Source organism: Manduca sexta, chromosome 23 (genome assembly GCF_014839805.1).
Source record: "Manduca sexta isolate Smith_Timp_Sample1 chromosome 23, JHU_Msex_v1.0, whole genome shotgun sequence".
In the NCBI taxonomy this organism is placed as follows: Eukaryota; Metazoa; Arthropoda; class Insecta; order Lepidoptera; family Sphingidae; genus Manduca; species Manduca sexta.
Window position 1 is genome coordinate 10,575,099 of NC_051137.1, and position 18,166 is coordinate 10,593,264.

General features: G+C 33.9%; 1 protein-coding gene across 3 annotated transcripts; it reads left to right on the top strand.

The window, feature by feature from the left end:
* Positions 1–1,989: 1,989 nt before the first annotated feature.
* On the top strand, positions 1,990–17,553 carry LOC115440979 (myosin-7B). 3 transcript variants are annotated; one of them, XM_037441683.1, is made up of 13 exons: positions 1,990–2,199; positions 2,271–2,405; positions 2,681–2,731; positions 3,097–3,268; positions 3,494–3,651; positions 3,884–4,046; positions 4,733–4,884; positions 5,633–5,779; positions 10,478–10,701; positions 12,382–12,538; positions 13,131–13,286; positions 13,399–13,511; positions 14,071–17,553. In XM_037441683.1, the coding sequence occupies exons 2-13, from the start codon at positions 2,289–2,291 to the stop codon at positions 14,267–14,269; spliced, it is 1,809 nt and encodes a 602-aa protein (XP_037297580.1). In that variant the 5' UTR covers positions 1,990–2,199; positions 2,271–2,288; the 3' UTR covers positions 14,270–17,553. The 3 variants fall into 3 exon arrangements, with proteins under 3 accessions (XP_037297580.1, XP_037297579.1, XP_037297581.1); XM_037441682.1 differs by having other exon boundaries at positions 1,996–2,199; positions 2,268–2,405; XM_037441684.1 differs by lacking the exon at positions 5,633–5,779 and having other exon boundaries at positions 1,996–2,199; positions 2,268–2,405.
* Positions 17,554–18,166: the final 613 nt, after the last annotated feature.

Consider the following 18,166-nt stretch of genomic DNA (forward strand, 5'->3'; position numbering starts at 1 on the left):
CTGTTTGACGCAGCTCTAAATGAATAAAGCAGTGGTTCCTGCCCAATGGACTTTCACATGTAAGAAACCTAAACTCTATAGCTGTAATAATTAAAGTACCAACCTACTTAGCGGGTAATTAGCAGATTCTACATCTATTCATTAACAGGGGCGTAACTACCACTGTATCAGCCGTATCAGTGATACGGGGCCCCTCTTGGCCCATACTTACATTAAACTAAGCGGGCGCCTAAAAGTTCGCACTGCCCTGATGAGCCCCCAAAAAATATAGATATATGTCCCCTGTGTCGCAAGCTACACTACTGTTCATTAAATTAAATTTTAAGAATATTACTTATTTAGTGAGTTTTTAACTAGGCTATTGTGCCCTAGTTGGAAATGGAAAGGTCTGCCGAGACGGATGTCCGCGGGTTCAAAACCCAAAGCACACACCTCTGACATTTTGAAGTTATCAATTAAATCATTGTCTGATTTAACGGTGAAGAAAACATTGTGGGGAAATTGAAACATGTAAGAATTCTCCAAAGAATTGCAACCGTATGTGAAGTCTGACAACCCTAATTAGGCTAGCGTGGTGGAAATAAGGCCTCTGACCATCTCAGTAGTAGCAAAGTGCCGTGCCAGCCGTATTATTATTATTATAGGTATTTATTATAAGATTTTCTTCATGAGGTAATGGTGACCAGCGAATGGCTCTTGCTGTAGGTATAGTCTATAATTTATAAATAGGAACAGAGACTTAATAATTTATAAACATAAATATTATACCTGTGACTACTAAAATGAGGTGAAAATGAGTTAAATTAAAGTTTTTAATTAAATAAAGCAATTATTTACTGTAAGTATTTTTATTTCAACTACTTACCTAATTTCTTATCTACCACCACTTTTTTCATTTTCTTTAGAAAGTGACGGAATATCTAAACCTACATTGAGGCTAACATAGGATCTATTCACTGATGACTTACTTTTAGATACCTTTCGATGATTATTTAATGCAAGCGTTTAAATGTAGTTTGGTGGAGGAGCCATGTCATTTTAAGCGATGTGAGCTCTACACATTAAAGAGGAGGCTCGTACTAAACAGTAGCAAAGTATTTGTAGGTATAGTATGCAGATATAACTACGTTTCTGACTATCACAATATTTTGATATCTGATTTGATCCATTCTAATCGACTCCTCGCCAATGTGTTAAGGTATAAGTAATTACCGAAGTATCTAATTTTAACCCATTCATGTTAGCAGCAGATGTCAATAGGTCGTATAGACCACGACCTATGGGGCTGCTGAGAAGCTTTTTTGTACTTCCACATAATAGGTACCCGGGCGCGGGCCATGCGAGGTGACATAAACTTATGGTCTTAAGTGACCTAACTTACTATTCTCACTTTTAATTGCACAAATTAAACATAAGTAAGTACTGTGGACCTGATAGACATTGTAATGTTAGCGTCAAGTATTACAGCCATTTACGTGATTTACAAGTTTACTGTGACTTGACTATGACTCGTATATCATACAGTTGCGCTTAATACATTGGCTTGATACAAATACGACACCGAGATACCTAGTCATTTGTGGAACTTTTTTTTATATATATCATTCTGAAGGAAAGATGATAATTGAGTACTTTATTGGGAGTAAAAGTTCGTAATCGCTAAGCAGGCTACGTTTGTCCATAAGTAAGTACGTACTACATTAAAAAACATTATTGTAGCTTGTTACAACATGGTTACAACTAATATATAATTGAATTAGATTCTTATATTATCTAACTAAGATGTGTTAACTGTTTAATCCTGGAATTATTAAATTAAGTACCTCCACATAAAAATCCAGATTAAATAAAGAATAATTGGACGACAGGAGTTAAATTCATGTTCATATTTTTTTTTATTATTAGTCATATTTCCAGAAGTTGATTTATAGTTATATTTCCAGAAGTCGATTAATCGACTAATGTGACAGTCATTGTCAAAATGATAGCTGACACTTGACGTATCGTCAAACGTCAACTTGTTACTATTGATGAGTGGTTTTCTTGTAAGAATTTCTGTATTATTTTTCGTAGATTATTGTTAAGATCTTTTAATAAGCAACTATGTTTTACATTAGTCTTTGGTTAAAAGATAGGATACAAATTTCAACGTGAAAATTAATCTGTTTGGGCAAAGAAACTTGAACTAATTGTTAATTGGTAAGTTGTTGAATATTATCATGGTCATTAAGGCATTAGCAAACGGTTGACTTTTTATTGGTTTACAGTAGCGCCTTTTACATGCTACAATGTTCGCTAGTCTGAAAAGTAAAATAAAAGAAGAAACTGGAAGTGACATCAGTAAACTGACCAGTAGTTGGCGTAGCGGTGCATTTTTGGGTAGAATTACGCTAAGGGATGATTCGGTATGCTATTACAATTATTTATACATTAAAAAATAAATTATTTGTTTGTTATAAAGTATTTGGTGTGACCTACTGTACACAATTGTTAATATGTACAATTTGGTTATGATTTTACAATATTTAAGGCAGTAGCTGCCAACTAAGTCTATCTAATCCAATGTTTCGGCCTTTAAAGCTATTAAAATTCAATTAACAGGCACAATATATAATGTAAAATCACCACTCCAAATTTTCCATACAAAGAACAAAAATCATGTTGTTTACTTATCTTTCAGTCAACAGCAAGCCCTTCCAGTTCTGGAGGAAATGGAGACTCCGCCTCAGATGTAAGTTATTCTAATCATATTTAATACTCTTCATTGTTTTAATCTTGTATTTGACATTTGATCATATTTTTTTTGGGGGTCATATATAGTATATTTTTTGTTTTATAAAATTTAAATAACTTTATATATAAGTACTTAACATGTGTGAAGCTCATTAGGAAACTATTGAATTGTTACCATCAATTATTACATGTGGTCTAATCAAGTAAACTGGTCTTGGCAATACAAGCTGGCGGAAGGATATATTTTTTATTCACTCGAATAGTGACCACCATATACAAAGTGTTAAACTTGTCATAGTGGCCCATGTTAGTGTGTTGTATTCCAGGATCAACAATTGTATATAATACCTAATAACTTTGCAGTCAATATCGCCGCAGCTGGAATCATATTTGTCAGACCGCACGGGAGGTAGAATTGACCAAGCGGCTTTACAACAACAGTACTCAACACAGCTTGAGAATAAGCTGCGGGAGAGAGACACATACTGGGAACAAAAGATTGAGGAGTTGAAACTATCACTGGCTTCGGTACAAGGTTGGTAATTGATTGTTTTTTAAGCAAAAAACTAAACAGTGAACGAACTATGAAACATTAACATTTGTTATATATGTTTGATCATAAGTAATAGTGGATATGAGGAGATTTTATAACAGTAGAATCATGTATTCATTTCTTTAAAAGAAGGGAGATTATAATAATTGCTAACTGTGATTGCCTTTGATGTTATTGGGCGACACTCATGACATTTGGTATTTGTAGGTGAGGAGGCGGCGGCGGCACAAGCTGTTGCCCGTACAGCGCAAGCAGAAGCAGCCAAGGCAGCAAGCCAACGGGACCAAGCTGAGAAACAACTGGCTGAACTGCGCTCGCAGCTCTCTGCTGCAGAACGCGCACATGATAGACTTGATGCCCTCACTGTAAGTACGAAAAACTAGATCTATACCATTGAATGGAGAGATTAGGAGGAAATTTAATTTAAAACCTTATATAGATAAACGTCTGTAATAAATATTTTGTCAAAAATGTTCAGTAATTTCAATAGCAGCTTTTATGACTCATTCGGTAATATTGTTATATTTTTATTTTAAATACTAACACGTTAAATGCTAAGGATCTTTTTAATATAGTTATTAAACAATTATTAATCAGGAGGAGCTGGAGCAAGCGCGCAGGGAGTGGGCGCGCGAGCGGTCGGAGCTGCGCGCGGCGCTCAGCGCGGCCGAGGCGCGCGAGCGGGACCAGGCCGACGACCTCGCGCTGCTCCGCGCCGCGCTGCCGCCCGCCTCCGAACACCACCACATGCGGGACGACGGTCAGTACACTTGGACTCAGTAGATGTTAGTACACAAATCCAAAGGAAGGGAAGTAAGCGAGCTAACAAGATTAGCCATTAGGGCAGATTGTACCTATTCTATAAAAATAAGTAAGAGCTTATAATTATGATTTCCTGGGACACACTGTTTCTCACCCTGAGCGCCGCAAAATAAATCTCTCAAGATACAGGATTTTTAGTCAAGATTAACAAATTGCTGTTATGAGTTCAGATAGACTAAAAATAACATGGATATTAACCCTTGCTTAGTTTCACAATTAAGTTGAAATACCATAATCTCATGAGCGACGATAGCCTAGTTGGGTATGGAACGGTCTGCCGAGACGAATGTCCGCAGGTTCAAATCCCAAGGGCACACACCTCTGACTTTTCTAAAATCATGTGTGTATTCTTTGTGAATTTATCGTTCGCTTTAACGGTGAAGGAAAACATGGTGAGGAAACCTGCACATCTGAGAAGTTCCTCTGTAGGAATTTCGAAGGTGTGTGAAGTCTACCAATCCGCACTAGGCCAGCGTGGTGGACTAAGGCCTAATCCCTCTCAGTAGTAGAGGAGGCCCGTGCTCAACAGTGGGCAAGTATATAATACAGGGCTGATATTATTATTATATTATTAATCTCATGATCATAAATGTATAAAACACAATATAATGTGGTAATGTGCAGACAAACGCGAAGTGAGTCCGACGGGTTGCGCGGAGTACGACCGCCTGTGTCGCGAGCGCGCCGTGCTCACCAGACAGCTGCAGGAAGCCAAGATGGCGCTGGCGGACGTCAAAACGTCCTGGAGCGGGCAAATCGCATCTCTTGAGACACAGGTAACCAAACTTGCATCAACGTGAAATAATTATGGTAACCGACAAATAACTACGCAAATGTATAAATAAAACCACCATGTGGTTGTTTACCACTTATAAATTTTAGCTTCATTCTATCTCTTGGGATTCAATATGACTATCAGGTTATATATTAATATATTTCACTAAATGGTAGGTATCTTGTATTCAGATCTGTCTGAGCACAAACTACATGTAAATTATTTTGTACATTTTTGATACCAAGCATAAGTATGCAAAATCGTTATTCTCGTTTGAAAGGCATTGTCTCATTCAAATCGTAAATTGTAAATCTCGTAAATCTCTTCTCTCATTCAAAAATGGTAATTTGTTTGCGGAGGCAAGTGGGTACACAAGTTTTCAGTGGTTTTGGTTAGAAATGGATGAAATATTGGCATCAAAAGTGGGCTACTTAACTACTTTAAAGATTTGTGATTTTGCATGATGCATGAAATTTTGCTTTAGTAACAGTGGATGTAATTTTGTACAATTAAAATTAAAACGGAATTAATAATACTAAGTACTAATCTCATTAAAAAAAAGTTACATAACAGGTGTTATCATTTTACCGGATTGAAATACGGGTCCTAATCCGGTATTCGGTACCGGTACTGATCCGGTATTCACTGCCGGAAATAATTCCATACCGATACTCATCCGATATCCTTAAATGATATAAAAAGAGAAATGGCGTAGTTCTGCGCAAGTCATATAAAAGCATGTAACCTAGGTGGCGCGACTATCGCGTCAAGCTGGCGAGGAAGGATCGGAGAGGAGACGAGTCGAGTTGGAGAAGAAAGAGTTGCACGAGAAACTAAACGACATGGCGATCGAACTAGAAAAGACTAAACAGAACCTTATTAATAGTGAGGCAAAGGTATATACGACTTTATTTTTTATTACATACAGCACATTTTTGTAAAATATATGCTAGGATATTTTATTTTTCCAAAACTTGAGACTATAAAAAACGGACATAGAACTTTCAACTAATCGACTACTCTTTTCTTCCCTTTTATTTTGCTATGAGCAGAATCTTTCCTTTGTAGATATTATTAACAAAAGTCTCCCTGCAATATTTTTGTTAATTCCTATTTAATCTATTCTACTAATTACTTAATTAACTTCTCTACACAATTGAATAACTACATAAGCAATTATACTCTACATGATAATTGTTGTGCAACATGTTTACCAACATTTTCCAACAACGCGTGTCATATTGTCTTGTCGGCCCTAACGGGTATAATATAATGTTGTACGCGTAACATAAAATTGTATGCAGCCAAAGTTGCTAGCAAAGGTTAGCTTAAACATGTGTATTGTTCTTAGTATGTAAAGATAATGATATATACGTTTCAAAAATGGCGATGCCATTTCGAAAAAAAATAATAGTAAATAAATTCAGAGTCTGCTTCCTATATTCTTATTTAATAATTCCTAATTATAATTTAGGAATTTATTTACAGGTAGTAGTAGTATTTATGTAGGTACAGGGAAAGTCTGGACTTCACCTCTTTAGTAAATTAATTCTTAATAATATCTATTTTATCAAGAAAATATGCTTATATATTTATACATAAATTTAAGAATTTTTAGTGTGACCGATTCTTTCTTGTTTTTTTTTTTAATATTAGAACACGTTTAGTATTTGTAGGTATTTAACAAAGTGATTGTAGTTTTAAATAACTAAGGCAACCGGTTACGTGTTTCTACAAGGCTGCCTTTGCATTATTTGTAAGTTCGTATTGTCTGGTCGTAAAATCGATTTTTTTTTGTTGTAGCGGAACACAATAGGTTTTCTTATGGACTCTGACGTTGTTTGAGCGTCACGCGAGCCGCGTTACTCTAAATGATAAAAAGTATTATGGCGCGTAAAATTCATTGCCCAGAAAAAAACTGACACTATTATACACTTTTCTGGCTTACAAATTTCCCGAGCAATTTATATTTTTATTTTTAATAAACACCCAAACGTGTTCACCAATATTCACAAATATAATAGAAGGATTTACTATACACGTTTGGGTCTAGGAATTTGGTAGCGATGGACTTATCATCCCAGATACGTTTTTATGATAGGTAGTTATTTAGCTTTCAGCGGCGATCATTTACCATTAACAATATCACTTAAAAATACTAGCAAAGACTCATCACCAATAAACGAGGCTTAAAGGAGGGGACGTGTTGGGGTCCCTGACCCCGGTTGCACAAGGTACGCTCATGCTTAAGTGGATCGCCAGGTGGTGAGGTTGAACGGGGAGGTACGCTCGTTGGCAATGGAAGTGAAGACGCTGCGCAGCGCGGAGGGCCTCGCCGCCGTGAGTTCAAGCCTCTACAGCATTTAGTTTACATCACTAGTCACTAGTGTTGGCGGTTCTTGCTATCACGGCATAGAATCCAAGATGCATATTCCCGGTCTAAATTTTTTTTAGAAAATGTATTTAATTTTGAAAAAAATATTTTGAGATTAAGGAACAGCACTTGAATAAAATTGTGCATTCGTGTCTTAGAATTAATACTTAATTTTCTTTGTATTTGTGTCATTATAATTTGTGGCTGAATTTGTTTTTATTTAATTTAGCTTTGTTGTATAAAGTTTAGTTGTCATATTAAGTTTTTCCAGCGCAAGGACCTGCGCAATGTGCATCTTAGATTGTGATATATAAATCTACGGCAGCAACTTTTAGACGAATAATTTGTGTCTGGTTTGTTCGATTTAAAAAAAAAAACATCTGTGACTACGATCTCTATTTTAAATCAGTATGTCGTCGTTTGCAATGTTTATTGTAGACCTTTGATTTCAAAAGAAACATTGGTACATTTTGACTTATGGTAGCTGTAATTTGAAATCACCCATTTTTGGAATTATTAGATGAATTAAAAGATTTTTCTTGCCCATATGTAATTTATTCAGCATCACATTAAACTTGTCAAATCATGTGATTATGACAGTAATGACCATTGCCCGTTAAATATTTTTAATTAGATAGTGCGTGAATGCTTTAATTATTTTGTAAAGTTAAAAGTCCACGAAATGGTTTTCACCTTCAATATACAGTAAATAGTGAGGAAAGGGACCAAGGGAGCTTGTATGCGTAATTTTTTCTCATAAATTTTTCCTATATGAACATAAAAATGAATATACAGATGAGCTTGCCTTGCTTTCTTCGGATTAATAATAACCTTCCACTAGATACCGCATATACCTAGGTCTCATCACATACGAACCATTTGCAACAGAAACTATACATTATAGAGCTAAGATTATAATTTTCAAACATTTTATAAAAATCTCCCAGTTTTTTTAACGTTCCCCTGTTGTCAACACCGGAGGAATGCTACAAGTTGGAAGTATTCCGTCCAGTAGGATTCCCCTGGCTCAACAAGAGGGGTCCCAGACACGATTCTTGCTGGAGATAATTACATGCCAGAAATCCAGTTAATCTACAAACAGAGTTATGCTACTGTCGCAAATTGTTCGTCGGCGACGTACACAACGGTCGCGTCCGCACCCATGTGTACGCACAAAATGTGGACCAATAACAGCCGGTATGTTCTAATGCGTTCTTGTAATATACAATCATAAGGGATTGCTCCCGCAACCTGTGCTCCTTAATTTTGTGAATGATTAATTCCAAATGCGGTATCTATTGGTAAGTAATATGTTTTGGACACAGCTTTAGAAATATGCGCTGTTTTGCATAGCTTGGCTGCACTGTTTTAAATGTATATCATTTGTACTTATTAGATTACGTACATTAATTTAAAAATTATTTTATTTTGTTCCTATAGTATTAAGTTATTAGATGTGCAATAAATTGTATACAAATTATATATCGTCAATTAATGTAATAGAGATTAGCGCATGAATTTGGTGTCTGCGATGTCGCGTAGCGTTATCGAATTTCCTGTTTCATATGTTACGAATTGTGGATAATACGTTATGCAAAAATAGACCATAATTCGTGACCAATAAATTATATTGCTGTTCTGTGCTATTGAATATGCAATGATGTTTTACCCAATAAAAGCTAAGAGATCATGACAAGTAAGGTACATATCACTGTATTATTATTTAATTATCAACAATACAATTTATGCTGACTATCGCCTGTGAACCTAAATACCTAGATTTGTTGTTATAGCGTAAAAGTTTTCCAGCGTTAATTCACTTTTCCACATAAAACAGCAATTATAAAATACGAGATCACTTGTAACACTGAGGATATCGCAATAAGTACATTAATTATGTATACTTATAACTATAATGTAGTCATATGAGATGGAAACTGAACTGGTGAAAGGACGATACGAAACAGCCGAACCAACAGCTATGTAAACACACTTTAAAATACATCCAATCACCACTTAAGACGCTATTATGCCTCTCGCTTCCTAATAAGGAATGCAGTCACACATGTCTGACGTTACATAAATAAGTGGCTACAGATAAGTAGCTCACGTGACTAATTTGTATTGTGAACAGTATAGGAAGCCATTATCAGTGTTGATACTACAGGTGCTCTGTGATACCGAGTTTATTTTCGCGTGTTATTGTGTTTTATCGACGAATTAACATCACTTTTATGTAACATTCCACGTAAGTTACGATTGTTTTTACGTTCCGAATTTATTTACAATGGAATAAATTTTGATGTATTTTATGTTTATTTTTTTATTTTATCCTCCGTCGTGTGGCACATTGCATGCTTTTGTGTCTAACAGTTTGTCGTTTGCTTCTAATTTGGCATGGTTTAGTGCGATGGGCTTATGTTGTTTTATTTGACTGCGTGCGCCGATCTGGTTTCGTGTTTGAAGATATAGCAAAAATAGGTTATATTGTGAGATTTTTTGCACACCTAGATAATTGGATTATTGGCTTTTATAATTAGCCACCTGGTCAATTATTTTCCTGTATTTGCCAACGCAGTCAGCCAAATATAACATACTTTTGATATGAACTATCTTATCCGATACATAATTAATCAATTAATTTATATTATCATAAATCTATTTCTCAATGAATTGCAAATTGAACTTTGCCATTCAATGACAATATTGAGTGATAGGTCGTAATTATAATTTATTGAATATATTATCAACATTAATGGATGTAAAATTATCTAATTTTCAATAATTGCCTTGTTATAATCTATAACTATTGGCAAAAGTCAAGAGTAAAAAGAAATTTATTTAATTGTACACTGACCATAATGTTACCTACACATAAGTAATAATAAATACTAAGTACTAATCGAAATATTTAAAAAAGAATTTATAAATACATAATTTTATTATATTAATAAAAAAATGTAAAGATAAGTTTCGCAAGTAAACGAGATCAAGGGAATATCAACTCAAGTGCTACGATAAGACATGATCAATACTTTAAAGAAATTGTAAATACGATAAAGCGGACATTGATCTGGCAAAATACACTGCATAACACAATAAACATAATAGCTTTCAGATATCAGCAACAAACTCACAATTGCAGTTCTATGTATGGGCGGGGTGATGACTTACCAAATGAGACATTTGCTGATAATAGCTAATAACTGAATCATTTCAGGATAAGACTATGGAGCTTCAAACCCGCATAGAAAAATTAACAGAAGAAAACAAAGAACTGACCGAAGCATTAGAAAATGAACGGACGCTAGTGAAGATACTGCAAGAGAAGGTAGATAAAGCCGATCGATTGAACGACGAACAAAAGACTGAGGTGAATCATCTCAACTCTATCGTGACGGAGATACAACATGATTATATTGATGCACAAAGGAAGTTTGAAAAGTAAGTTGTTTTTTTATTTAGGGCACGGCAAAGAAAATTCTTAGTAAAAGTAAATGTTTTTGATCATTAGAAAAATATAGAAAAGGATGAAACATTTATAGAATATTGTCAGGTATTCTGAGAAAAATAGTAACTTAACTATTTGACAATAGCTACTATGGTATGGATGTTGTATCGTTGGATGTGTCTCAGGAATTTTAGGGTTCGATTCCCAAATAATTTTAGTAACTAATCCCTCGCTATTTCTTTAAGTAGAAAGTAACAAGTAATCCGAACTATTATTTAGTATGCATAGTCTGATAATAGCTTTAAAGTCTATCGATATTTTTTATGATATACACATTCCGCCTTATTACAAAAAGATAAGTTAGTACTGGGTTTAAACCAAGACTAAAAAGTCTAGGTTTGTTACGGTATTAAAGTTAGTACTCGGACTAAAATTCATTCTTATTACAAATCCAAGACCAACAGAGGATTAACTAGTACCGAAGATAGTCCCTGATTTAATTAGTATCCACAGAGTATAAGCAAAAAATTACCGTAATACGTTGATTCATTCACTCCGCGTTTGACGCACCGTTTCTTTTAACACAAGTATGTATAAAGCGAAGGGCAAAATGTTTAATAAGATGTGATTTAGATAATGATGATGATGCTTAATATATACTATTTTGCTATTTAAATATATCTTAAAGCTGAATAATTTAAAATGGCTTGGTTTTGTTTTAATTCACTGTTGACTTGTTAAGCTAGCGTACAATGGAATGAAGTGTGCGGCGGGCATATTTGAACATTATCAAAATGTTTACATTTCGGTTTATTTATGATTTTGATTAATAGCACTTCAAGTAACATAAAGGAACGTTGTTCTTTTAAAACAATTTAGGCACGGCAAAAGCATCACCAGTGTAATTGTTTTTGTTGTGGAATCACGTACGTTACGTATATTTTAGTTATACCAATTAAAAATGGAGCAATAAATCAAAACAAACGAGGCGAATATTGGCCTTTTGAAGAAAAGGTTAGTTAAAAGCAATCATCTTGGTTATAAGCAGTGTAATAAATTAAAATGATATTCAATTAGTACAAATTTCCTTCTTAATCCAAGAAATACTACGTTAACTTATTTCCGAGTCGGTTTACATATTAGATAATAAATCAACCAAGACGAGTACCAATATGTTAAGATGGAAAGAATGAAAAAAATTAACAAATAAGTGAGTATATTTTGCTGTTTTTGTAATGAATATTTAGTTACCATGACTTATGTAAAATGTACCTATATTTGTAAGACTAAACGACTCAATAACGAAAACTACGGGGTCTATTGAATCGCAGATTTGTTCCTAACATTTTTAAATCTTCTAAATCTATTAAATCAATCAAATTTATTTCCATTTTTCTATTTTAGTTTATATTTGGTTCTCTAAACACAATTATCAACTTTGAAATTTGATGTTTCGAGGTTAGTACTGGAGTTAAACTAGGGGTCACGGCGGTTTAACTTTAGTACCACAGATAGTCCTCGGACTAGCGATAAACTCGGTTTTGTAATACCATTTTTCTTAGTCCATAGTTTAAACCTGGTACTAAACCCGGTACTATAGTTAGTCTTCGTTTTGTAATAAGGCGGATTGAGTTAGATACCCTATTATTTCATGATAATCATTATCTTTCCAGAGAGAAACGTGAAAAGGACGAAGCTTTACTGCGAAACGCACATATGTCGCAAACTATTGAAATGAGTCAATGTAATGTGAGATATCAGGAAACGGAAATAGCTGATCTAAAAGCGAAGATTACAGAATTAGAAGGCGTTATTGCGCAACACAAAGAAGTAAGTATTTTTGAGTTCTTTTTAGCCCTACTGTAGTACTAAAGTATGTTGATAATTTAATTACTAAGCCCTCTTAGTAAAATTACGATGTAAGCAGTATTATCTGCAGCATCAATTGGCCTGACGTACTCCCCTGAGGCAATTCTTGTGCGCTTCGTCTCAATACCGAATGCACGCCCATGCACAAAGGGAGATTTGCCGCGCCCCTAGGCACACAGTCCAGTGTGTATACCTCATGGTTGTCACTCCACGTTGAGGCCTATGAGGGCTCGCAAACATTTCCTGGCCTTCTCCCCTCCGCTCATCCTCAAAAGGTTCTTTTCCTTCCCCCTCACTTCTCTTCCCTAGACATCCGCTCCCAACTTTCCTCCAGGGCCCTGCAGGCGCTAAGCCGATGGATTCCAATATCTCATTCGCATGCTTACCCCGGTGTTGACTGCGGGGTCCGATATAAAAAAAAATAAGAAAAAAATGGTCTGATATAAGAGAAGGAGTAGGAGATCGCATAAAAACCTTTTCATTACCTCTTACGATAAAAAAAATGCATCGCCTACTAAAAAGTATATTCCTTAAATGTTTGTTTTATTAACAGAATCAAGCGACGTGCATGCTGATAAAGGAAAACGAAGAGGCTCGTAAAACAGAAATCGAAGAGTTGAAAAGGAGAATACAAGAATTTACGGAAAGCGAAACAGCTCTCAAAAAGACAATACAAGACTTAGAAATAGAAATCTGTGATAAAAATAAGGTATTTTTTCTAATAATTACAATTTTAATTAAATATTTTACCAGCTAAATAAAAAACCAAAAAAAAAGGTGGGCGGTGCTTTTTTAAAATTTTGATCATATTTATGTTCCAGAAAATAAAAACTTTAGACAACAGAATATCTGACATGAAGAAAACGTTACAAAGAGAACTCCAAAGCAGTAAATCAGATCTCACGTCGGCAGAGGAGCAAGACATTAGCAGACGGTGAGTCACTTTTGGAGTAGCATTAGATTTTAATAGCATCAACCGTATGTTGACATTAAATTATAATTATGACGTAGGTTTATGTGTCGAAAAAGGGTATGGCGAAGCTTCTCGTTTCAAAGTAGCAGTAGTTTTAAATATCAAGAACAAATATGATTTTTATTATGTGATACTTTTATTAGTCAAATTCGAAGGTATTTTTATATTACTAAGACTTCAAGCAAGTGTCTAAAAAAAAATCCTAATTGTGGTAAACATCTAGAAAATTAAGTTAGAATCATTTATAAATCTTAGGGCCCTTTCAAAATTTCTACGTGAAATTTACTCTCTACATAAATAGTCTACCAAATACAAAAGTCAGACAGATATGCGTCGAAATAAATAGCAATAAAATTAGTGCTATCTACATTACTTATACAATAAATGTCAAATAAAACTTGTGAAACAGGCCCATAAAGATTAAATTGTAATTTATTATATAAAGAATAAGGATGGTGACAGGTCCCAATGTGGTAGAGTGTCAAAAATGATGTTAATTCCGTATATTTGTATCGCGCAGATATCTAAAGCACGTGGTGCTGCGGTTCCTGACGGCGCGCGAGCTGGAGGCGCGGCAGCTCACGCGCGCGCTCGCCGCGCTGCTGCGCCTCTCCGCGCACGAGGAGGCGCTGCTGCGCGCCGCCGCGCCGCGCTCCGGCCTCGCCGCCTGGCTGCCCTCGCTGCCCTCGCTCTCCTCGCTGCCCTCGCTCAACACTTGATCCCACACGCTCCGCCCGCACCGCACACCGCACCTCTGAATAACTGGTACTTATTATGAAGATGTTGACTTACAGAACCGACCTTACCTATACATACCTTTCGGGTGAAAACTTATTTGGCACCACTTTTTCTGGCAACTTTTTTTAGAACTTCATTGTATTTTTGTTTGCAAAATGATTGACAAATTCATTGAATTTTGTACATTTATACTTATTATCATAATTCGTTAAACACCTATCATTATTTTATTATTTAATAAAGGACAGAAGATTCGCTTACAAAACAGCTACTAGTTCAAATTGATAAGCTCTTTTAACAAAATTCGAATCCTATTTTTCTTGAATTCTATTTTTCATAAAATAAATTAAATTCAACAAGAGTCAACATCCCTATTCAAATAAACTTAAACTTAATAAATCTTCAGTTATATCCATATTTTCTACACTCTTAAATTTACAAACAAAACAGTATTTTCTTATTTCAGTATAAAATTTTGTGATATTATGTCTTTTTCTCGGGACTAAATCATAAATATATTTTCCATGGCGTAAAATACATTTAAAACCTTTCCAGAAAATATGTCGATGTTGGCAACACAGGTCTCAAAGGTGTATTAAGTTTATTTATATTTTATACGAGCAACTTTTTCTTTTGTGATATTACATTTTAATTAGTATTATACTTTAAAGGTAGTTTGAAAATCGTTTTTTTTTTATCACTTAGATTCCTTATTTTTATAGTGATAAGTTAGTGTCCTATACTATGTTGAACTTTATTTTAAACATATTCAAATATAATAAAAAAGAAGAAAAAAATTCAAATCAAATCAAAAATTTTGTGAAAGCAGCATTAAAAACAGTTGAAAGAAGCAGCAAGGAATAAATTTATAATATGAGACAAATTGACCCTTATAGACCTATCTGCCTCACTAAGCCACTGCACACTTACATTGAAATACCCGCATTACCTAAGTACCTTTACCTTTTCAAAACTTCCTCTATAATTTGTATAATGAAAGTTGGAACTATAATTCTACCATAAATAACTTGTCTTGCTTTCGTTGCAAGTACGATTAAAAATATAATGCTATTAGCAGCTGTTTTCAAAATATTTATTGTATGTCCATAATGTTCAATTTGTATTGTCCCTACTTAACTTTAAAGCACTGTAATTAATTGTTGTATACAAAATACGTGAGGATAAATGAGATGAGTCTATTTATAGTCTAGAGATGACGCTAAATTTATTTCGTAAGTAATTAAGTATATTATTGTGAAAATAGTTCAGACGTTAGAACTGTTTTAATGTGGACTAAAAACTTAAATTACAGTATTATAATTATTTTTATATTGTTTATTCCATTTAAGAGTATAATTTATAGGTTATTGTATCTCAAAATTTTATATACTTTATATTTTCTCTTTGCTTCTCAATGATACCTTCCTTTTAAATTATCTTCTAGAGATATGAATGTTAAAATGGTAATGTACAATAAGTGTACAAATTTGTAAAAAAATATCTACATTTTTCTATCCGATTGACTCAGTGTCCTATCGATATGAATACATCACACATTATTTTTCCTTGCCATCAACCTGGTTCTTTTGTAATATGTTACGGGACTGACCTCTCAAGGATGGAATTTATTGAGTATACTGAAAATTAAAATCGATATCGATTACAACTCTAACAATGACGCTCTTTATTCGAATACATATATTCCGGTTATGTCGTAAGATGCGAATGTATATCGTAAGTGTTCCAACACCATTCTATTGTATACCTAAGAGTTCTAATCATAATATTGTTTTTTGAACAGCCTTATTGTATTTTATAAAAGGATATATTATTGAAGTTGCCTTATTAGTCGCTAGTCATTATTTGAATGTTTGTTACTGGTTTGCGTTTGCGTCGACCTTGTCATTTCAATTGTGAATTTTTATAATTATGTATATTTATATTTTTTGGACTAAATATAAACATTTAGTGTAGTGGATGCACCTTTACCTAAAATAGTAAGTACATATAAATTATGAAGCAATAAGTCATTGGTTAGTTATAACTTATAACTCGGTACATTTCATTGGTTAGCGGCCACCACACACATTGCAAACCTACCTTAGTTATTCGTATCCGCATATCACGTGTAGACATGGCAGCCAGTGTAAAAATAAACAAATCAAGTCACATTATAGTTCGATATAACTATAGTGACTACTGCGATCTTATCATTTCTTTTTATAGTTTTGGTTTGCAGTGCACTATACAGCACCATATCGATTATAGTTCATCAATATTACCGACGGTCTTAGTAATTTAATCCTGATACTAAAGAGTGGACACGATCAAATCTATTATTCTTTTTTATACCAAAAAAAAATTGTAAAAAATACGTTTCACAGAACAAACCACTGGCTGTGTAAGTATTTTTAGACGGTCTTGATGTTTTACGAAGAATATGTTAGATAGCAAAAATAAAACGCACTGTTATTATAGGGGAATGTAAAAACAAGAATACTAACTTACGCGCTGCCACGAGGATCGTAAGCAAAATGTATTTAGGAAACACATACATTTTTTTTTTGGCGTATCGTTTAGTGGAGTCATGACTTATCGCAATAACTGTACGATGGCAGTCGTTATGGCATATGACGATACATATCACACATTATTATGCAAATATAGCCACTCTATTTCACGTGATGTTTGAAACAGTATTAGTACTATAATGGAAATAAACCTCAGTGTGTTGTATTTTTAAATTTTATAAGTGATTTAATATACATGGTATTTATCGAAAAAATATGACTACACATAAAAAATCAGCTGTCAAGAATAATTCTAGCATTAATACCAATCCGTGAAGTATTAAACCGAGTCAAGTCTTAGAGTAAATTTTACTACCGATAACGATTCGCGAAAACGTACAATCATCGGTCCGAGAAATGACATAGTCAGCTACATAAATAATGTGGTGTAACGTCGCGTCAGCTCAGTATGTCTGCCCCTCAAGTACTACAATATGTTATAGGTGCCTTTATAGTTACAAAAAACATAAAACTCAATATGAAAGTTTTAGCACGACGCTCAAACATACAATATAGTTGAGAGATTGAGAGTTAGCTAACCAACGCTTATTACAATGTGTTGAATGCTTGTTGCAGCCAGACACGATATACTTTTAGTCAATTGAAGGCGCTTTTGTAAGATATACACGTTGAAAGATCTGCCGAATGTAAATTCTGAATAGTGTTAGCTTGTTTACGTTAAGAGTCTGTTAAAATTAAAATTTATTTTTATTGTTAATATTGATTTTATTTTCACAGTACATTTGTATTTTTTTAAATGTTTGTAAGACGATATCTTCGAATAAGCCGTTTATATTAGCTATGGCAATTGTAGGGTTCGATTTGTTCTAAAATAAAATTTATTATAAAGAATACGTATAATATTTTAATTATAGAATACAAGTACATAAAAACTGAAAGAAATTAAAAGCTATTAGAAGATATCGTTATAATATAATAGATATTATGGTATATTTCTCAAATAATTTATATTTTGTGTTATTGCAGTTTGCGTTCAGTAAATTATAATAAGTAATATATTTTGTTTTATTTCCTTAAAAATACCATAAAACAAACTCACTTTTGTATTCAATCAGATTATAATTTTAAGCATACACTTTAAGGTTATAGCTTAAGGTCCATTTTTCATACATTTTGTTTCACCTTTAATCTGGGTAACTAAACAAGCATTGACAAGTAAAGAATTTAAATTCACGTCTAGTTAGTGATTAGTTCTCGCAGTTGAAATTTTGTCGTATTAAATTTTAAAGGCCGAAATATCCATGCATATTAATTATTTTTACGTTTTTCTTTCAACTGCGAGAACTA

What these genes read in the sequence shown, in the direction of transcription:
- LOC115440979 (XM_037441683.1), top strand. Translation starts at nt 2,289, where the DNA reads ATGTTCGCTAGTCTGAAAAGTAAAATAAAAGAAGAAACTGGAAGTGAC. An exon ending in TCGCATCTCTTGAGACACAG is followed by an intron (nt 4,885 to 5,632) that starts GTAACCAAACTT and finishes CATGTAACCTAG; the next exon opens with GTGGCGCGACTATCGCGTCA. An exon ending in AAATCTGTGATAAAAATAAG is followed by an intron (nt 13,287 to 13,398) that starts GTATTTTTTCTA and finishes TTTATGTTCCAG; the next exon opens with AAAATAAAAACTTTAGACAA.